The 21,136-nt window shown below is 40.9% G+C and overlaps 1 protein-coding gene across 5 annotated transcripts in view; it reads left to right on the plus strand.

Annotated features, from left to right (window-relative positions):
• LOC144504309 (kinesin-like protein KIF13B) overlaps positions 1-21,136 on the plus strand; it is a 165,205-nt gene that overhangs the window by 71,537 nt on the left and 72,532 nt on the right. For 4 of the 5 annotated variants that reach the window (XM_078229452.1, XM_078229449.1, XM_078229450.1 and 1 more), the window contains 7 exons: positions 5,595-5,607; positions 7,490-7,550; positions 10,963-11,055; positions 11,422-11,602; positions 14,127-14,214; positions 18,217-18,351; positions 19,535-19,647. In XM_078229452.1, coding sequence (XP_078085578.1) covers positions 7,520-7,550; positions 10,963-11,055; positions 11,422-11,602; positions 14,127-14,214; positions 18,217-18,351; positions 19,535-19,647 — 641 coding nt within the window. In that variant the 5' untranslated portion in view covers positions 5,595-5,607; positions 7,490-7,519. Of the gene's footprint in view, positions 1-5,594; positions 5,608-7,489; positions 7,551-7,771; positions 7,880-10,962; positions 11,056-11,421; positions 11,603-14,126; positions 14,215-18,216; positions 18,352-19,534; positions 19,648-21,136 lie in introns of those variants that run through there. The other variant, XM_078229453.1, reaches the window with a different exon arrangement.

Below are 21,136 nucleotides of genomic sequence, written 5' to 3' on the forward strand. Positions count from 1 at the left end.
ATTATAAATCCTATCTCTTATAATCCTTTCCAATACTTTGTCCACAACAGAAGTAAGGCTCACCTGTCTATAATTACCAGGGTTGTCCCTACTCCCCTTCTTGAACAAGGGGATAACATTTGCTATCCTCCAGTCTTCTGGCACTGTTCCTGTAGACAATGACGACACAAAGATCAAAGCCAAAGGCTCTGCAATCTCCTCTCTAGCCTCCCAGAGAATCCTAGGATAAATCCCATCCGGTCCAAGGGACTTATCTATTTTTACCCTTTCCAGAATTGTTAACACCTCCTCCTTATGAACATCAATCCCATCCAGTCCAACAGCCTGCATCTCAGTACTCCCCTCAACAACACTGTCCCTCTCCAGTGTGAATACCGATGAAAAATATTCATTTAGTGCCCCTCCTATCTCTTCAGACTCCACGCACAACTTCCCACTCCTGTCCTTGACTGGCCCTAATCTTACCCTCGTCATTCTTTTACTCCTGACATACCTATAGAAAGCTTTAGGGTTTTCCTTGATCCTACCTGCCAAAGACTTCTCATGTCCCCTCCTGGCTCTTCTTAACTCTTTCTTTAGGTCCTTCCTGGCTAACTTGTAACTCTCAAGCGCCCTAACTGAGCCTTCACGTCTCACCTTAACATAAGTCTCCTTCTTCCTCTTCACAAGAGATTCAACCTCCTTAGTAAACCATGGTTCCCTCACATGTCTGCTTCCTCCCTGCCTGACAGGTACATATTTATCAAGGACGCGTAGTAGCTGTTCCTTGAACAAATTCCACATTACAATTGTGCCCATCCCCTGCAGTTTCCTTCCCCAACCTATGCCAGCTAAATCTCGCCTAATCGCATCATAATTTCCTTTCCCCCAGCTATAACTCTTGCCCTTTGGTATATACCTATCCTTTTCCATTGCTAAAGTAAACGTAATCGAATTGTGGTCACTGTCACCAAAGTGCTCACCTACCTCCAAATCTAACACCTGGCCTGGTTCATTACCCAGTACCAAATCCAATGTGGCCTCGCCTCTTGTTGGTCTATCTACATACTGCGTCAGGAAGCCTTCCTGCACACACTGGACAAAAACCGACCCCTCTAAAGTACTCGAACTATAGCTTTTCCAGTCAATATTTGTAAAGTTAAAGTCCCCCAGTACAACTACCCTGTTACTTTCGCTCCTATCCAGAATCATCTTTGCAATCTTTTCCTCTACATCTCTGGAACTTTTCGGAGGTCTATAAAAACCTCCCAACAGGGTGACCTCTCCTTTCCTGTTTCTAACCTCAGCCTCAGAAGAGGTAACCTCTTCCTAGAGCTCGCTGTCAATTCTCATATTATTCTTCCTATGCTTTCCATTCCTTGCAGAAAATAACCTCAACTCTGTTTCCTTTGCAAATCGATTGCAGAAACCCAAGCCTTACAAATAGTGGTTTATTTTATAGAATAACTTTACCACAAGTTTAAAAACCGATGAAGTTTCATCATGCCATGATCGTACTCTGAAAAATCCCACCAATAGCCATGATATAATTTTATTTGATTTATTATTCACAGGTATTAGCATACAGTGAAAAGTATTGTTTATTGCGCACTATACAGACAAAGCATACCGTTCATAGAGAAGGAAACGAGAGAGTGCAGAATGTAGTGTTACAACCATTTTTGACAGTGATGCTTGAGAGGGCCACATTTGAGATGATGGTATGTCTAATGAGAACCTGATCACGTATGTGGCCTTCATTTACTGTCTCATCTAAAGCACAACAGTCAAGTTTATACTTTGATGTTAGCGTGTAGTATGTGGTCATGTCTTGGGAGTGCTTGAACTCACAATGTCTGACTCAAAGGTGAATTTCCTATCAACTGAGCCAAGTTCATACTGTAAGATAAGCCATGTCACAGTACTGATAATACAAGCTTTTTTTTTGCAAAACAGTTTCTCACTACTTAATGTCCAGTAGATCTAATGTTAATAGGTTTGACAGTTAGATTTGGGAACTCTAATTGTCGTGGCTACTGTGAGGAAACCTTTTGTCCAGTGTGTTTGTGAAATTAAAGATCAGATATTCAGCTTGTTTCAGGATGATCATAAAATACTTTCGGTATTCAGCTAGCCTTGATTATGACTGGGTTCATTGCGTCAAAACAACATCCTGTTTTGCTCTCAGACCTGACTATCGGATGCATTTTGCATTGTAGTTCTTACAGTAAACAGCATTAGTTTCTGTTTATTTAATCTTATTTTTAAAAAAGCATGAAATTTGCATAGACCGTGAACCATTATTCCGTTTTTCTTGCTGATGTAATTGTTGTTTCAAAGCTGAGAGAGAAATGGGTCTGCCGCCATGGCAAATTTGGCTAGTGGCCCTTAGTTACTCAATAGTGAAATTGCTTTTTATTTGCATTGGAGTTGGTGATACCAGTTTGTTAAATTATTAACGTAGCACTTTTGTTTAGTTTTGAAGAGAAACAATAGTCCCCTTATTTACATTCTCCCATATGCTTGTTATTCCCAGTCCAAAAGCCAGAGGCTCCCTACGCTCTTGTGAAGCGTCTTATGTGACAGCAGCTGTGGTTTTCTTTTCAGAATTCTTTTTTTGCTGGCCTTTTCTGTAGCTGGTTAAGACCAGAATCTGATGGTGTAGCTTCTTAGTACAGAATTAAAGCAGCTATGCCCTTCTGTACTATAAAACACTGAAAATTATAGAATCATACAGCACATAATAAGGTCATTCAACCTATTATACCTGTGTTAGCTCTTTTAAGTTATCTAATTACTTTCGCTGTAGACCTTAACGCAACTTGTAATGTTGAGTTCTGAAGAGACAATGTTGAATGAGACCGTCAAAATTTGTAATGACAATGTGGGTGTTCTGATTACTTTTAGTTAATCCATCCACACCCATATTGCACACTAGAAAATAAACATGTAGATTTCAATGCACAGTTTATGAAGTGCTCATGTTCTTGACCTAGATGTTTACTCAGACAACATATGCTGTAATTTTAATTATTCTCTAATTAAAATGTCACTTTCAGATTTTATAATTTAAGGACATGTATGTATACATCTGTATTCTCATTCAATTGGCTCAGCTAGGCAACTCAATCCTTAGGTTTCGAGAGTTTTAAGAGACAGCATTCACTAACAATGTTTACTATGCCAAATTGCCATTGTAGTTTGTATATTTTATTGCAGATGCCCTTCATGAAATAGTTTGATTAAAGAGACTTTACTGAAGATGCAGTTGTTCACTGTGATGTAGCTAGTGGTGTTCCGCAAGGATCAGTGCTAGGAGCTGTTGTTTGTAGCATATATAAATGATCTGGAGGAAAATGTGGGTGGTATGATTAGTAAGTTTTTGGATGACACAAAGATTGGTGGAGTTGATGATAGTGCCGGGGATTGTCAGAGGATGCAACAGATAGTTTGGAATCTTGGGCACAGAAATGGCAGAGGGAGTTTAATCCGGACAAATGAGAGGTGATGCATTTTGGAGGATTAAATTTTGATGTGAATTACACTGTAAATGGCAGAACCCTTAGGAACATTAATATATGGAGAGATCTGGGCATGCAGGTCCACAGTTCCCTGAAAGTGGCAATACAGGTGGCCATGATGATTAAGAAGGCATATGGCATGTTTGCCTCCTTCGGCCAGGGCATTGAGTTCAAGAGTTGGCAAATCATGTTGCAGCTATATAAAACCTTTGTTCGGCCACATTTGGAGTATGGCATGCAGTTCTGGTCACCACACTACTAGAAGGATGTGGAAGCTTTGGAGAGATTGCAAAGAAGGTTCACCAACCAGGATGTTGCCTGAGCTCGAAGGCGTTGACTATGAGGAAAGGGTGAATAAGCTAGGATTGTTTTCTCTGGAAAGACAGAGGCTGAGGGGAGACCTGATAGATGTCTACAAAATTATGAGAGGCACAGACAGGATGGATAGTCAGGTGCTTTTTCCCAGGGTGGAAATGTCAATTACAAAGGGGCACAGGTTCAAGGTGAGAGAGGGAAAGTTTAAGGGAGATGTGCGGGGAAGTTTTTCACGCAGAGTGGTGGGTGCCTGGAACACGCTGCCAGAGGAGGTGATGGAAGCAGACATATTAGCAACATTTAAGAGGCATCTGCCTGGGTGCAGGAATAGGGAGGGAATAGAGGGATATGGACCGAGTATGGGTAGAAGGGTTTTTTTAGTTAGGGCATCATGATCAGCACAGGCTTGGAGGGCCATAGAGCCTGTTCCTGTGCTGTACTTTTCTTTGTTCTTTGTATTACTCCTTTGCATGTGTTATATGACAAAAAATATTTTCAATCATGACGTGTTGTTTTGTCTTATTTTGCATTTATAGAGGTTCCTTTAATTCAATCATAGCCAGGTTTTTCAAAAAAACTTTAAGGCCAGAATTATGTCCCTAGGTTAATATAATATTGCAAGTTTTGTCAATTATCTGCAAAGGTTCTTTTGAACAAACACAGACTTTGTAATTTGTTCTGATACCTATATAAAGGTTTTCAACCTTTTTGCTTCCAAGGTCCCCATTCTGTGTTAGAAAAACTCCATGGATTCTCTATCACAGTGCAGTACTTTATTGGATCAAAATGTGTTATACAATTTAAGATTAAATGTGCATATTCTATCTGCTGTAAAACTACCTTGGTATGAATTCAGCCCAAATCATAGAGTGCCCTCTGTTCATCACTGAAGTACTTGCAAGCAGTAATGAAAACAAGCATTATATAAAACTGGAATAATATAACCCATCCATGAACTTATGAGATTCATTTTGTTGAGGTTGCATATTTTTTGTGGTTTAAATTAAAATAATCTGAATAATTACAAACCCATATAGTTGTTCAAGGGAATAAAACTGCAGCAGAAGATGTGAAATGTGACATTTGCCAAAATGTTCAATGGGAACTGCAGGCTGTATATCAAAGAAACACTGGCATGTTTTTCGAGGACTTGACAAAAGAGCTTGAAATGATGTTAAGCACTCTGATATGTCCTGTCCAAATTATAATATACTTATTTTCGGAAATCAATTCTTAATCATTGATCTAAATAACTTAATTTTGACTTGTCTACAAGGCTTAACATTGTCGAAATTATAAATTATTCAAATTGGATATGCTGATTGGTACTTGCTTCGGTTTTTAAACAAACTCCCTGCCAAGGCTATGACATTTTTCATTAATAATTATGTATTAAAGTTATTTTCGGACAGTTAACTTCATTTTTGGTAGGTTCAGGTGACTAGTTTTAGCTTAAACTTTTCTCTTGTAGTTTATTGCATCTTCTATGTCTTCCTACATCTTGTTTTCTGATTGATGTGACACTTTCGAGTTGAATATTTTTCCTGAATATACATTGCAAGAAATAAGGATTGTTTTTCTCTTGCATGACTCTCTTATGGTTAGCTCAAAAGCAGCACTGCCATTAAGATTGAAAGCATTTCAATTGCCTTATGTGCTCAGTTTTTGTTCTGTAATCTTAAAATCAATTTCAAGCAGATTATAATCAAAACTTTTTTAAAATTTTCTTTCCATTTGGGTTTCGCTTCCGAAATTATGGATATCATGATTTACCAATAGGAGCCAGCCTAAGGTAGGTTGCAATTATGTTTCTTTTGTGTTTGGTGCTGGTACACTCAATGGAGAGATGTAGGTTTACTATGTCATGGTTTTAAAAATTGTCATGCAAAACTGGCTTTCATTGTCCATCCTGAGTTGACCTTGAGAAAGTTGCAGTGAGCCATCTTCTACAGCATTAGGTCAGGTATTCTGTGGCGAATACCTCACTTCTTGACTCCTCCGTTCCTTTCCACCATCTAAATGATACAAGTGGGGAGTGTTATAGATTACGTTCCACTTAACTGGATGGGTGTGGCTGAAACAACACTGAAGAAATTCAATGTCATCCAAGACAAAGCAATCTGCTTCATCAGCCCATTCAGCATCTTAAACATCCACTCCTCCCACCACCAGTATGTTGTAGCTGCAGGTTATGCTAGCTACAGGATGATCTGCAGCAAATCACCAAGACCGTGACCAGCCTATGCTCTCCACCACTTGAAGGACAAGTGCAGCAAGTTGGAATGCAATCACCTCCAATTATCCCTCCAGGTCGCACACTATCCTGACTTAGACCTGTAGTGCCATGTCTGCACTGTCGCCTGGTTAAAATCCTGGAATTCTTTATTTAACAGCATTCTTCACTGCAGTTCAAAAAGACCACCAGCTGCCACACCCTCAAAGCAAATAAACATGGACAATAAATGCTTGTCAGTGGATGAAAATTGCTGATTGCTTTGGCATTGAAATTCTATTCCTTGTTTCCCAAGCTAAATCCCTACTTTTAAGCATAGGGGAATAATGTGAGAAGTAATATAATATAATGGACTGTTGGTGGAAAGTAAAGTTACCTGTTGTTTCAAGCCAGTGTGACTAGTATAGATTAAGCATACGTCAAAGCTTGAATGATAGATTATTGGATGTCTGCATATTAAATTCCCATTTGTACTTTTAAATATCCCGGCCGGAATTTTCCGACTGTTCACACCAGCGGGATTTTCCCATCCCTCTGCAGAGAATGGAGATTTGACTTGTTGCTAAAATCTCCATCTTCGCTGCAGCAGGAGTATGGCGTGAACTGATGGCAAGATCGCGGTGAGCTAAATAGTTATTTCTCTGTACGTTTTCTGATATTACTTGAGGTTGAAAGTTTACATTATACAGTGCAAGAGAGAAAATGTTATTTCAGTTTTATAATGTAGACTTGCAGGTTTATTCATTTGTGAGACAGGACAAATACTGTCAGAGTCTGTTTGGTCTGTACAATAAACTTCATGTTCTATTCATGCAAGTTATACTGGATGTTTATTTAAATTTTATTTGCACCTACAAGTGATATCAACTTTTTTGGCTAGGCAATTGGCCTGCAAGCACTTGTGAGCCTTAATGAGCTGTCTGGTGTAAATAATTAGTACAAGGCTGATTTTGTTCTGAGTCTGATGTGATTTCTGTGAACCAACCTCATGTTTAATTATTGGAAAAGAGTTCTTGCAATAAAATGATCAGACCATGGTAAAGCCAGAGCGACATGGTTCAGTTGGCCTATTGTCAATTATTTGGTCATGGCCAATCTGTAGTGGTGGGTTGCAGAGGGAAGGTGGGGAGTGGTGGATAGCCAAGATGGGATAGTCTGATATGAAAAACTGCTGAAAATGTGTAACAGGGCAGTCCAATGAGCTTAAGAGAGAAGAGATATGGTGATGATCCTTGATCAGCATTGGAATGAAAGTTCCAATTTATAATAGCTTCCCACTGAAATGCATTCTGTTTATTAAATGTTTAATTTATAAAATTTTATTGTCATGTTTGCATTATTTCTAATCCCATTTTACAACAGTCTTCATGTATTTATGCTTTAGATTGCTGTTGGAAAGGGACAGATATTGATGGTGAGTTCTTGTCCTTTTTGTATATAGGTTTTTGCATACGATCACTGTTTCTGGTCAATGGATGAGTCCATTAAGGAGAAGTATGCAGGTATGTCGCATCTATTCTGCAGTGTAAGGTTGAGAGCCTCTTAATTGTGTCTCAGAGTCATAACATTTGCTTGCAGTACTAAAGTTCTACTACTTAGTTATCCTTTTGCACCTGCCCTTTGTTTAGGCCTATCACACCATTGAAAACGTGGGCCAGTGATTATGGAGGACTATAGCCAATGTTGGGAGGTGTCGGGACTTGACTTGCCCTCTGGATTACATCAACTTAGCTCTTCATCGTCTTGCTCTTTAACCTTTTTCTGTTAATCTCTTTGAGGTCAGGAACTTGCTGCATTCACTCAACAATTTACGAGTTTGTAGCACAGCAAGGTGAAAATGCTAGGATATTGCACAAAATGTGCCGTGTGCTCTTTATTATGTCATAACCTTGCACTGGGACTTTTCATCTCACTAAATTTATTTATGAGTAACAATCTCTGTTGCTCTAAACATGTGCATGGCTGTGCAGGCATCTGCATGCATTAAGCTGGTATGATGGAATATTATTTTGTATATAGTAGTGTTGTGTGCCACTTCTGGCCTTTGATTGCCACCTGCTCAAGGTCTTGCACTGAGGAAGCTCTGTTCTTTTGACATCCATAAAGGGATAGCTGTATTGCAATGTTGAAAGTCCAGTCCCAGGGTACTGATCTAATTTTACCACTACCACAGTAGTGGAAAAAGACACCGACTTATACTGCAATGCGGTTTGGAAGATGCTGGCCACAACTAAATGGTCGTTCTTTGTATGTGCATCTATATTTGTTTTTCATGGGATGTGAAGGGGCTGGACCAGGATTTATTGTCCATTTCTAATTGCCCTCGAGGGGACACTTAAGAGTCAAACACATTGCTATGGTTTTGGAGTCACAGGTAGGCCAGACCAGTTAAGGATGGCAAATTTCCTTCCTTAAAGGAATTAGTGAACCACATGGGTTTTTACAACAATCAACAATGGTTTCATGGTCATCCTTAAACTTAATTCCAGTTTTTAAAAAAATTGAATTTAAATTTCACCATCTGCAGTGGCAGAATTTGAACCCGGTCCCCGGAGCATTTTAATCTGGGTCTCTGGATTACTAGTCCAGGGACAATATCACTGTGCCACTGCCTCCCCGATATGGTGGTGAAATATCGGGGAGGCAGTGGCATACTGCCCCCTCGGATTGAGGTCAGCTGCTGATTTGGCCAAGATCAACATGGACCAAAGATCCATGTAACATTCACATCACACAAGTACCAGACCAAGATCATCTTCAATAAGAGAGAATCTTACCATTGCCCTTTGACATTCACTGGCACTGCCATCACTGAATCCCCCACTGGCGGTTACCATTGACCAGAAACTGAACTGACTATAGCCATATAATTACTGTGGCTACAAGAGCAAATCAGTGGCTAGGAATCTTGCGGCCAGTCATAAGTGCAAGAGTATGGACAAAAGTCAGGAGAATGGCACCAAGTCATAATGCTTATTTGGAGAGCTGGTGAAGACATGATTGGCCAAATGGCCTGCCCGGACACAATTCTGATATTTTGGGGTTGAATCCAAGATCTTCCTGAACGATTTGACTTCCTGCGTTAATGCCTCTATTTTTGAAAGTATCATTAGAGGGTATATATTTTAGCCAAATCCTGTAACACAAGGGCCTAAATTAAACGCTTGAGGATATGGAAAGTTGTTATTTGACAATGAGCTTAGGTGTATAGGACATGGGGTACGAATTGATCAGGGATTGTCAGCATGGTTTTGTTAAGGGAAGATTGTGTGTTACGAACATAAATAGAATTTTTTGAGGAAGTAACAAGGAAGATTGATGGTAGTGCAGTGGATGTGGTTTGTATGGATTTCTGTAGGGCATTGACAAGGTCCCACATGGCAGACTGGTCTGGAAAGTGAAACCTCATGGGGTACAGGGGGAGATGGCAGGTTAGATCCAAAATTGACTCAATGATGGGGAAAAAAAGGTGATGGTCAATGGGTGTTTTTGCGAGTGAAAAGTGATTTCCACAGGTATTCCACAGGGCTCACGGGGGCCTTTGCTGTTTGTTTTATATATTAAAGATGTAGACTTGAATGTGAGGGACATAATTGGAAAAATTGTAATGACACAGAAATTGACTGTGTGAATGGGGAAGAGGATAGCTGTTGACTCCAGAATTATATCAATGGTGTGGTTGAGTGGTTGGAGAAATGGCAAATTGAATTCAATCCAGAAAAGTATGAGATAATGTAAATGGAGAGGGCAAACAAAACAAGAAAATGCTTAAGCGATAAAATATTGGGAAGGAATGAAGAAGTGAGAGACCTTGGAGTGCTTATCCACAGGTCCTTGAAAACCATGGGACAGGTGGACAAGGTGGTCAAAAATGCGTATGGAATGCTTTCCTTTATTGGGCGAGGTATTGAATACAAAAACAGGGATATGATGCAACTGTATAAAACTCTGGTTAACCCGCAGCTGGAATTTTGTGTACAGTTCTGGTCACCATGTTGAAGGAAGGACATAATTGCTGTGGAGGGGGTGCAGAGAATATTTACAAGAATGTTGCCAGGGCTTGAATATTACAGCTATGAGAAGAGATTTAATAGGCGAGATTTCTTCCCCCCACCCCCCCTTCGAACAGAGGAGACTCAGGGTTGATCGAATTGAGGTGTACAAAATTATGAGGGGCCTAAAAAGGGTAGACAGGAAAAGCTTGTTTCTTGCCGCTGAGGGGCCATTTACCAGGGGGAATAGAGATAAGGGTTAGTGGGGACATGAGGAAAAATGCTTTCACCCAAAGGGCTGGAATTCACTGCCTAAGTTGGTGGTTGAGACTGAAATGCTCAGCCTATTTAAAAGTTACCTGGATCTGCATCTGACGTGCTGTAGCCTGTGAGGACTGGGTGCTGGAAAGTGGGATTTAAATGAGTGGCTAGTTTTATTTCCTTTTTTTTGGCTGGCACAGACACACTGAGCTGAATGGCCTCTCTCTGCACCATAACTTTTCTATGGTTTTATGAGAACACTCTAGGATTTGGGGTGATGGCTTCTGAAAGCTATTACTTAGAGGCCAACATATCGCACAGACAGTGACCCAAGCCGGGAATCGAACCGGGGTCCCTGTCACTCTAAGACAGCAGCGCTAACCACTGTGCCACCATAAATCTAATTTCATACGTCTCCATCAAGGGTTGCGTTAACCGAGTTCCAGAGGGACGTATGACTTCTACTGGTCGGTGTATAATCTAAATTTTATTTTGAATGGAGTTGAAGGCTGTGCCTGCTTAAGATTTCCAGTCCTGCACCACAATATGTTTACTTCACTAATGCATACTTTTATTTCTTCTTATCATGACCTTTTCCTCATTTTTATGTAACTCTGCTGTATTCTTCCTTCCTTCTCCGTTCCGTTCTTTTTCACTCCAGGTCAAGATATAGTGTTCAAGTGCCTTGGTGAAAATCTGCTGCAAAATGCGTTCCAAGGATATAATGCTTGTATATTTGCCTACGGACAGACTGGTAAGCTACCTCGGTGGTACATTTCTTTAAATTAACTTAACAGAACACATTTAACAAATAATTACCAGAACACCTCAGCTTTCGCATGAAGTTTTAGCTAAATTTCTTGCAATCAAACCTTTGAAGAGAATGTAAAAATAATTTTACATGGATCCTTGAAGGCTTTTACTGTATGTCTCTTTTATCTGGCCTTCTGTGGCATAGATGGTACCTGAACTGATGAAAATGTGAAGGCACATCTGTTTGTGAAGTAACTGTTAATTTCACACTGATCTAATTCTCCATGGTGTTCACAAAAATGAAACTGAATTCATCCTGATGTGTTGTACACATTAACTATCTTGTGTACACCTGCTCAATGGTTAGGCTCGGGCAAATCGTATACAATGATGGGCTCAAAGGACAAGCCGGGTTTGATCCCTCGACTCTGCAGCAAGCTGTTTGAACGTGCATTGCAAGAGGCAAATGAGGAGCAAAGCTTCACAGTTGAAGTGTCGTACATGGAAATCTACAATGAGAAAGTCCGGGACCTCCTTGATCCAAAAGGGTAAGTGAAGGAAAATAAAGATGAAAAGTAAATGTGTATATATCTAGAAGTGGAAGTAATTTTGTCAAGAGAGCGTTAACTCAAGATGTGACAATCTGCAATGACATCTTTTTACCTGTGTTTCTTGCCACAGCAATTGATATGTATGTAAACAATGGCCGAATCTGTCAGATATACCATATGGCAATAGTTCCCAATTTCTCTAACTTTCAATCACCATTGACATTTCCCCTATGTGATAAACTTCAAATCTCAACCATGCTTCCAAGCACCAAGGATGGGTCACATATAATGCCTTTATATTTTTTTCTCCTGTGTGGATGGGTCTTTACTTAGTGTCATTCTTTGACATTTCAAGTGAGGGCCTAATTCTGTTGTAATTATTTTTCGTAGTAAGAAGTTTAACAACACCAGGTTAAAGTCCAACAGGTTTATTTGGTAGCAAAAGCCACACAAGCTTTCGGAGCTCTTAGCCCCTTCTTCAGGTGAGTGGGAATTCTGTTCACAAACAGAGCTTATAAAGACACAGACTCAATTTACATGAATAATGGTTGGAATGCAAATACTTACAACTAATCAAGTCTTTAAGAGACGAAACAATGTGAGTGGAGAGAGCATCAAGACAGGCTAAAAAGATGTGTATTGTCTCCAGACAAGACAGCCAGTGAAACTCTGCAGGTCCATGCAACTGTGGGAGTTATTATTTTTCAGCAGTTAAAGATCATTTGTGTCACCTTGAATCATGAATAAAATCTCCCACTGTTCTTTATCGTCCAATTGAATATATTGAAGGATGTTAATATGTGGATAATGCTTATATGACTTGTTAGAGAATTGTTAGAGTTAGAGAAATTGGGAACTATTGCCATATGGTATATCTGACAGATTCGGCCATTGTTTACATACATATCAATTGCTGTGGCAAGAAACACAGGTAAAAAGATGTCATTGCATTGAAGGATGTTAATATGTGGATAATGCTCATATGACTTGTTATCTTGACATTTTTGCCAATGATTTTATTAATGGAAGTTAAAAGAAAACTTTGTATTAAAAAGGCCAATCCAGGCTGTTTCTTCCCTATGAAATATTAATTAATAGTGCATCCATCGGGAGAGATACTGCATCTGATTTTGTTTCCCATGTATTTCCCAAAGGCTGCTCTGTGTATGCCTGCCTACAGAGCTGCATTGTGGATGTTTTGGGACCAGGTTATGGGTTTGATTACTTTAGTATACGGAGACCTCAAGAAGAGAAACATAAAACAAATGTGAAAGATCTTTAAAGATCTTTGTCAAAGAATACAAGAAAAATGTTAATCTATTTAGATTTATTATATCTCTGCACTCCCGTGGTGCTTGGAAAAGCACCAGAAACAATTTTATTGATTAGTGTCACAAGTAGGCTTACATTAACACTGCAGTTAAGTTACTGTGAAAATCCTTTAGTCACTACACTCTGGCGCCTGTTCAGGTACGCTGAGGGAGAATTTCGGACCGTGGGAGGAAACCAGAGCACCCAGAGGAAACCCATGCAGACACGGGGAGAACATGCAAACTCTGCACAGACAGTGACCCAAGCCGGGAATCAAACCAGGGTCCCTGTCGCTCTGGGACAGCAGCGCTAACCACTGTGCCACCGTAAATCTAATTTCATACCCTAAGCCAACGAAGGTCACTATCAATATCTTCTAATCCGAGTTTACTTCTCTGCCCATGACCCATGCAGCCTTCTCCAAGGCTAGGTTAGGCATTAGTCATATTGCATATGCTCAGATGGTGCCATGATCCTGCCTTTCTGTAGATTCTCATAGCCGAGCAGAGCCGCTGCTTCCTTGGAGGCTGTTCTAGCGGACCACTGACTGGAGTGTGCCGTCTAAACGAGCTGCGACTTTTACGCACAAGTATCTCTGGAGATTAGTAGAAACTTAAGTTAGTGGTCGGGTGATTGGGGTGTAAAGATGAATAGCAAGCAAAGTTACCCTGAGTGCTAGATGGGATAAAATAATGGATTTTTTCCTCTCATTACAAACTGCATCATATATTGCATGAGTTGAATGTGGTGAAGCAATGAATATGCATGAAAGTATGTATGTAATAATACACATGTACAGGATATATTCTACGACTCTGCATTGGTCAGCCACAACATTCAACTACTATATTCTGACCACCATGCAACTAAGCATAATCCTTTGAAATGACACAGAGCAACTTCGAGAGGTTGAACTATGAGGAAAAATAAATCAGAAAAGTTTGAGACAACTTTGATCTCTTGAATGATTTTTGGTTCAAACATTTTCTTAATTAAAGGTTAACATTAGGGTAGTGCTTCATTGTGTTCCAGCTTTGCAAAGTAGTGAAGTTGCCATTTTGTACATCACCAGCTGTTCAAAGTGCAGAGCTCTCAGGCTGAATATAGTCAGCACTGGTTAGGTATAACACCAGAGGTACAAGTCCAATTTGTGTACCGACTTGGTTTCTTTTGACTTGTTTCATTCGTCTTTCTTGCACTTGTTTTTTAGGAGTCGACACACTTTGAAGGTGAGAGAACACAAGGTTCTAGGTCCATATGTGGATGGTTTGTCCAAACTGGCTGTGACAAGTTACAAGGTAAGGAAAATAATCGGACTGTATGAAACAAGATCTTGAAGGCAGTAAACCAGAATATAGCAGAAGTAAAATTTTAAGGTGGTTGGTGTAGCCAGCTTTTGGTTTGTGGTAACAATTGAAGTAGTTATTAAGGAAAATTGACCTTTTTACCCAAAACAGCTCCAGTTTAAAATTTGGCGCTTAAAATCTCAAATGTATGATTTGAATTTAATTGCCAACATGATGCTATCCATTTTCTGTGCACTCTGATCTATTGCTTAAGCTCTTATTTACTATTATTTTGGTTGAATGAAATGGATGAAGAGCTTTTCACATTTATAAATATTCTATTCATCAAGGGAACAGCACAAATTTTGATTTAATTATAAAATACTTTGAAGATTATTGAGATTTGAAACTTGCAATAACCATTCATTGTCGTCATTTTTTTTTCTGGCTGACCATTTTTAAACCAGCGTAACTTAAATGTCATTTAAATCAAAGCACCAAGTAGAATAAGAGCAACAATGGGAACCTCCAAGGTTCTCTTCCAAGCTGCACACCTTTCTGAATTGGGCAAATGTAATTCCTTCTAATTTACACGGTACAACTCTAAAATTGGTGCAGGAACAGAGAGACTCAAGGGGGTTTATGTGTGCAAATTGTTGAAGTTGGCAGGACAGTTAAATAGGATCGTGGGCTTCCTGAATAGAGGATAATATGCTGAATCTTTGTAAAATGCTGGTTAGACTTCAACTGGACTATTGTGTCCAATTCTGGGTGCCACTCTCCAGGAAGGATGTGAAGTCTTTACAGTGAGTGCAGAAACGATTTGCGAGAATGATTCCCAGGAGCAGGATGTACAGTTATGATCTGTCAGAGTTCACTGCTTAGTTGGGGCTTTCATTGTTTTATTCATATAAATAATAACCCAAACACTGCAAACAAATTACAACTTGAAATGGGAAAATTGGCAAACATGTTAACAGTTAGCTCTAATTCCTGTCAGCTTTCGCACCGGTATGGTGATAAATATGGTTGTGCATTTTTATTTTGTCAGTTCAACATGCTTTGGGCACAAGGTTGGAGTTGGATGAGGGCAGCATATTGAATGGGTATAAAGAGTACTTTTTTCTAGGAATGGAATTTTGAATGAAATTATTCTCGCCAACCAAGGTTGGAGAGTGTAAAAACAAAATTAACATAATCAGAAAAAGTGCTCAAGTCAGCTTAGTCCAAAGAGGGAAAGATTAGGGAGAGAAGAATTTGAATCTGGGTAAGAATGAGTTATGTCTGAACTCTGTGGTTTCTCTGTTCACAGCAACCGTGCTCACGTTTTGCATTCTTGTGCTTCACTGAATAACTATTTATCTGCTGAAACCAGTAATTTTCTGTATGGACCGGTAACCACTATCTCTCTTGCAAAAGCTTACCAACAGTTATCAATAATTTCACAGTCTGGTACTTGCTTTTGCCATTGCCTACTTTTAAAAATACACAGGGCTTCATTCATTTTAATAGGATTTGAAGCACAGCATAAATAAGAATTTGCTTGCCACCGTCACTGCTGAATGAAGTGTTAACTTATTTTCTTCATTCCACCCAGTTGACTTCATGGAGGACAGCGAGCTCGGGATCTTGCAGCTGTCATCTATGCACACCCTAATCTGATGCATGATCAGATATAATGCATTAAAATAGCTGAAATTTTGCCAAATATGAAAAAGAAATGAAGCCAGCACTTGACTTGCTGATACTAGCTGAACATTCCCCAGTTTCCTCAAAATAACATGAGTCACCGATATACCTCTGGCATAGAATTACTGAAATTTTTAGAAGTGCCGCATAAATAGGTAACGTACTAATCTAAAGTACTCCCACTCCAAATACTATTTTCCCCTATCTCGAAAGAGAACAGTTGTATTGCAGGAACACATACAGGGGCAACTCATTTTATGCTGCTCGCTTACACGAGTATATGGGATGTAGGAAGGAGCTTAAGAAGGAAATTAGGAGAGTGAGAAGGGGTCATGAGAAGGCCTTGGCGGGTAAGATTAAGGAGAATCCCAAGGCTTTCTACAAATATGTCAAGAGTAAAAGGATGAGATGTGAAGGCATAGGACCCTTAAAAGGTGAAGGGGGAAAAGTTTGTGCGGAACCGTTAGAAATGGCGGAGCTGCTTAATGAATACTTTACCTCGGTATTCACGGTGGAAAGGGATCTGGGTGGTTGTACTGCTGGTTTGCGGTGGACAGAAAGGATCGAGCATGTGGACATAAAGAAAGAGGATGTGTTGGAACTATTGAATGGCATCAAGGTTGGTAAGTCGCCGGGACCGGATGGGATGTACCCCAGGTTACTGTGGGAGGCGAGGGAGGAGATTGCGGAGCCTTTGGCGATGATCTTTGCATCGTCGATGGAGACGGGAGAGGTTCCGGAGGATTGGAGGATTGCAGATGTGGTCCCTATATTCAAGAAAGGGAACAGGGACAGCCCGGGAAATTACCGACCGGTGAGTCTAACCTCAGTGGTTGGTAAGTTGATGGAGAGGATCCTGAGAGACAGGATTTATGATCATCTAGAGAAGTTTAGTATGATCAAAAGTAGTCAGCACGGCTTTGTCAAGGGCAGGTCGTGCCTTACGAGCCTGGTTGAGTTCTTTGAAAATGTGACCAAACACATTGACGAAGGAAGAGCGGTGGATGTGGTCTATATGGACTTCAGCAAGGCGTTCGATAAGGTCCCCCATGCAAGACTTCTTGAGAAAGTGAGAGGGCATGGGATCCAAGGGGCTGTTGCCTTGTGGATCCAGAACTGGCTTGCCTGCAGAAGGCAGAGAGTGGCTGTGGAGGGGTCTTTCTCTGCATGGAGGTCAGTGACCAGTGGAGTGCCCCAGGGATCTGTTCTGGGACCCTTGCTGTTTGTCATTTTCATAAATGACCTGGATGAGGAAGTGGAGGGATGGGTTGGTAAGTTTGCTGACGACACCAAGGTAGGTGGTGTTGTGGATAGTTTGGAGGGATGTCAGAAGTTGCAGCGAGACATAGATAGAATGCAAGACTGGGCGGAGAAGTGGCAGATGGACTTCAACCCGGATAAGTGTGTGGTGATCCATTTTGGCAGATCCAATGGGATGAAGCAGCAGTATAATATGAAGGGTACCATTCTTAGCAGTGTAGAGGATCAGAAGGACCTTGGGGTCCGGGTCCATAGGACTCTTAAATCGGCCTCGCAGGTGGAGGATGCGGTCAAGAAGGCGTACGGCGTACTGGCCTTCATTAATCGAGGGATTGAGTTTAGGAGTCGGGAGATAATGCTGCAGCTTTATAGGACCCTGGTTAGACCCCACTTGGAGTACTGCGCGCAGTTCTGGTCACCTCATTACTGGAAAGATGTTGAAGCCATTGAAAGGGTGCAGAGGAGATTTACAAGGATGTTGCCTGGATTGGGGGGCATGCCTTATGAGGATAGGTTGAGGGAGCTTGGTCTCTTCTCCCTGGAGAGACGAAGGATGAGAGGTGACCTGATAGAGGTTTACAAGATGTTGAGAGGTCTGGATAGGGTAGACTCTCAGAGGCTATTTCCAAGGGCTGAAATGGTTGCTATGAGAGGACACAGGTTTAAGGTGCTGGGGGGTAGGTACAGAGGAGATGTCAGGGGTAAGTTTTTCACTCAGAGGGTGGTGGGTGAGTGGAATCGGCTGACGTCGGTGGTGGTGGAGGCAAACTCGTTGGGGTCTTTTAAGAGACTTCTGGATGAGTACATGGGATTTAATGGGATTGAGGGCTATAGATAGGCCTAGAGGTGGGGATGTGATCGGCGCAACTTGTGGGCCGAAGGGCCTGTTTGTGCTGTGGCTTTCTATGTTCTATGTTCTTTAAGAATCTGACTGTTGGGGACTGTGAAAAGGTGATTAGGAATGAAAATGCCTGATTGCACTTTGATGAAGGTCAAACAGAATAGCAAGAAATGGGGAAGTAAGATGTATATATATTTTAAAAACTTGGTTCTCTTATTCAACAGGACATTGAATCTTTGATGTCAGAAGGGAACAAGTCTCGAACAGTGGCTGCCACAAACATGAATGAGGAGAGCAGCCGCTCCCATGCAGTATTCAACATTATTCTTACACATACGTTATATGATCTTCAGTCTGGGGTGAGGGCATGTGCTTTGAAAACCACTTGAATTTTTGAGGCGCTGCTCATGTGCGGGAGGTTGCCTGAGGAATTAGACAAGTAGATGCCACGTAGAATACAAAAAAGGAAAATGAAGACAATGTGTATAAGATGGCTTCTGAAAGTAAGGAGGATGGTTTGAACTATGCAGAGTTCCAGAGTGCACAGTGGTTCAATGTGTGGCCATTGAGATGGGGAAAGCAAGAACTCATTTGAAGCACAAAGGATGTTTTGTGAACAAGTACAGTTGGAGCATGGTTAGGATTGTGTCATGTGGGATTTGAAAGCTGGGTTGAGAATTTTAAAGTCATGGGGTGGGATCTCTAGTAGTTGCTGAAACAGCAGATGATCAAGCTGGAACCAAAAAAGAAAATGCTGGAAAATCTCAGCAGGTCTGGCAGTGTCTGTAAGGAGAGAAAAGGGCTGACGTTTCGAGTCCAGATGACCCTTTGTCAAAGTTCAAAAGGGCTTGCAAAATGAGATTGAGCTGGTGAGGGTCTATTTCTAAAAGGCAAATTTTGCTTGATCACTGTGATAGAATTCTTTGAACAGTGATGTAGGATAGAAAAAAAAGTGCAGTGTGGATGTGGTTTATTTGGTTTTTGAAAAGTGTTTGATGAGGTATTGTATAGAGCTATGGCAATGTGCCACATGGATAAAGAGATGGTTAAATGAGATAGATGGGCATTTCTTGGGTTGTGCTGATCTGATGAGCAACGTGACACAAAGCTCTGTGTTTCATGCGCACTACACAAATGATCTGGACTGAAAAATTGAGAAAATTACTGATAGCAAATTAAGGAATCGTGGCAAATTGTGATGAGAATTGTGAAAGATAGAAGAGCGTGGATAGGCTAATTAAATGGATAGAAAAGTGACAAATGTGGTTCATTGTGCAAAAAATGGAAGAATGTGGCAAAAGAAGATGTTAAATAGGTTAGAGGAGCAGAAAAACCTTCGGGTGCAGGTGAAGTTCATTAAAAGTGGCAAGTTAATGGCAAGTCAGATAAGGGCATAAAGGTAAATGGAATTCTTGGTTTTGTGTCCTGTGGGGGTTTTGTATCATGTTGGGAAGGGTAAAAGTATTTTGTAGTGAATGGAGAATTTTTGAGATTGCTCTGGAGCCAGATATGAATAAATTCTGATGCTTTCTTTCTGTATAGACTTCAGGTGAGAAGGTGAGTAAATTGAGCCTTGTGGACCTGGCCGGCAGTGAGAGGGCAGCAAAATCTGGAGCTGTTGGGGATCGATTGAAGGAAGGAAGCAACATTAACAAGTGAGTTCTTTTGATGGCGCAGGTGAAATGCTTAATCTGTATCTAATCACTGACTTGTGCTTTAAAAAATAATATTGATTAGATAATCCCTTAAATCATTCAACATTAAATAGACCACTATCTAAACATGAAAGCTATTAGACCTATTGGGACAGTGACTATCAATTAGGTTACATGGTGGCCTAGATCGTCTTTCACCCCTGCTATATGTTCCAGGACAATGCCTCTTTTCTTGCTACGGCCTGCCATTGAAATAGTTGAGGTCAGTACTGGCCGGATCCGGAGTGATCTTGCAAATTTTTGATTAATGTTGTGGGATCTTTAATGCTTGCCTGGGCCATCAGATCAAGCAGATGGGACTGCTCAGTCAAAGTACAACTCCTCTGAAAATGGAGCACTCGTGAAGCGCTGGAGTATCAGCCTTGGTTATGTAATTCAACTCTGGTCCAGGTCTTGAGCCAATTCCTCCTGACCCAGAGATAAGAATGTACCAACTAAACCAGGTTGATCTCTTACTTACCTTTTATTGGCTTAAATATCACATTATCAGAGGTATGTCCTTTAACAGCATCGTCCAAACCTGGCACTTGAAGAACAAGGGCAGCAAGTGCAAAGGGGGCACCACCATCTTCAAGTTCCCCTCCAAGTCGTACAGTGCCTTGACTTGGAACTGTATTCCCATTTCTTCATTATCACTGGCTCAGAATTCTGGAACTCTCTGACAGCACTGTGGGTGTGCCTGCACCACATGGACTGTAGCGGTTCAAGAAGGTGGCTCACCACCACCACCTCCACCACCAAGTCTCCTGGTCCTGATGGAATTCATCCCAGGGTACTAAAAGAGATGGCGGGAGAAATAGCAAATGCACTGGTGGTAATTTACCAAAATTCCCTGGACTCTGGGGTGGTTCCCGCAGATTGGAAAACAGCAAATGTGACGCCACTGTTTAAAAAAGGAGGTAGACAAAAGGCAGGTAACTATAGGCCGGTTAGCTTAACTTCTGTAGTAGGGAAAATGCTTGAATCTATCATCAAGGAAGAAATAGCGAGACATCTGGATATAAATTGTCCCATTGGTAAGACGCAGCATGGGTTCATGAGGGCAGGTCATGTTTGACTAATTTGGTGGAATTCTTTGAGAACATTACATGTGCAGTGGACAATGGGGAACCTGTGGATGTGGTGTATCTGGATTTCCAGAAGGCATTTGACAAGGTGCCGCACCAGAGACTGCTGCATAAGATAAAGGTGCACGGTGTTACGGGTAATGTATTAGCATGGATAGAGGATTGGTTAACTAACAGAAAGTAAAGAGTGGGGGTAAATGGGTGTTTTTCTGGTTGGCGATCAGTGACTAGTGGTGTGCCTCAGGGATCAGTGTTGGGACCACAATTGTTTACGATTTACATAGATGATTTGGAGTTAGGGACCAAGTGTAGTGTGTCAAAATTCACAGATGACACTAAGATGGGTGGAAGAGCAAAGTGTG

This window comes from Mustelus asterias, chromosome 15, assembly GCF_964213995.1.
Source record: "Mustelus asterias chromosome 15, sMusAst1.hap1.1, whole genome shotgun sequence".
Taxonomy (NCBI): domain Eukaryota; kingdom Metazoa; phylum Chordata; class Chondrichthyes; order Carcharhiniformes; family Triakidae; genus Mustelus; species Mustelus asterias.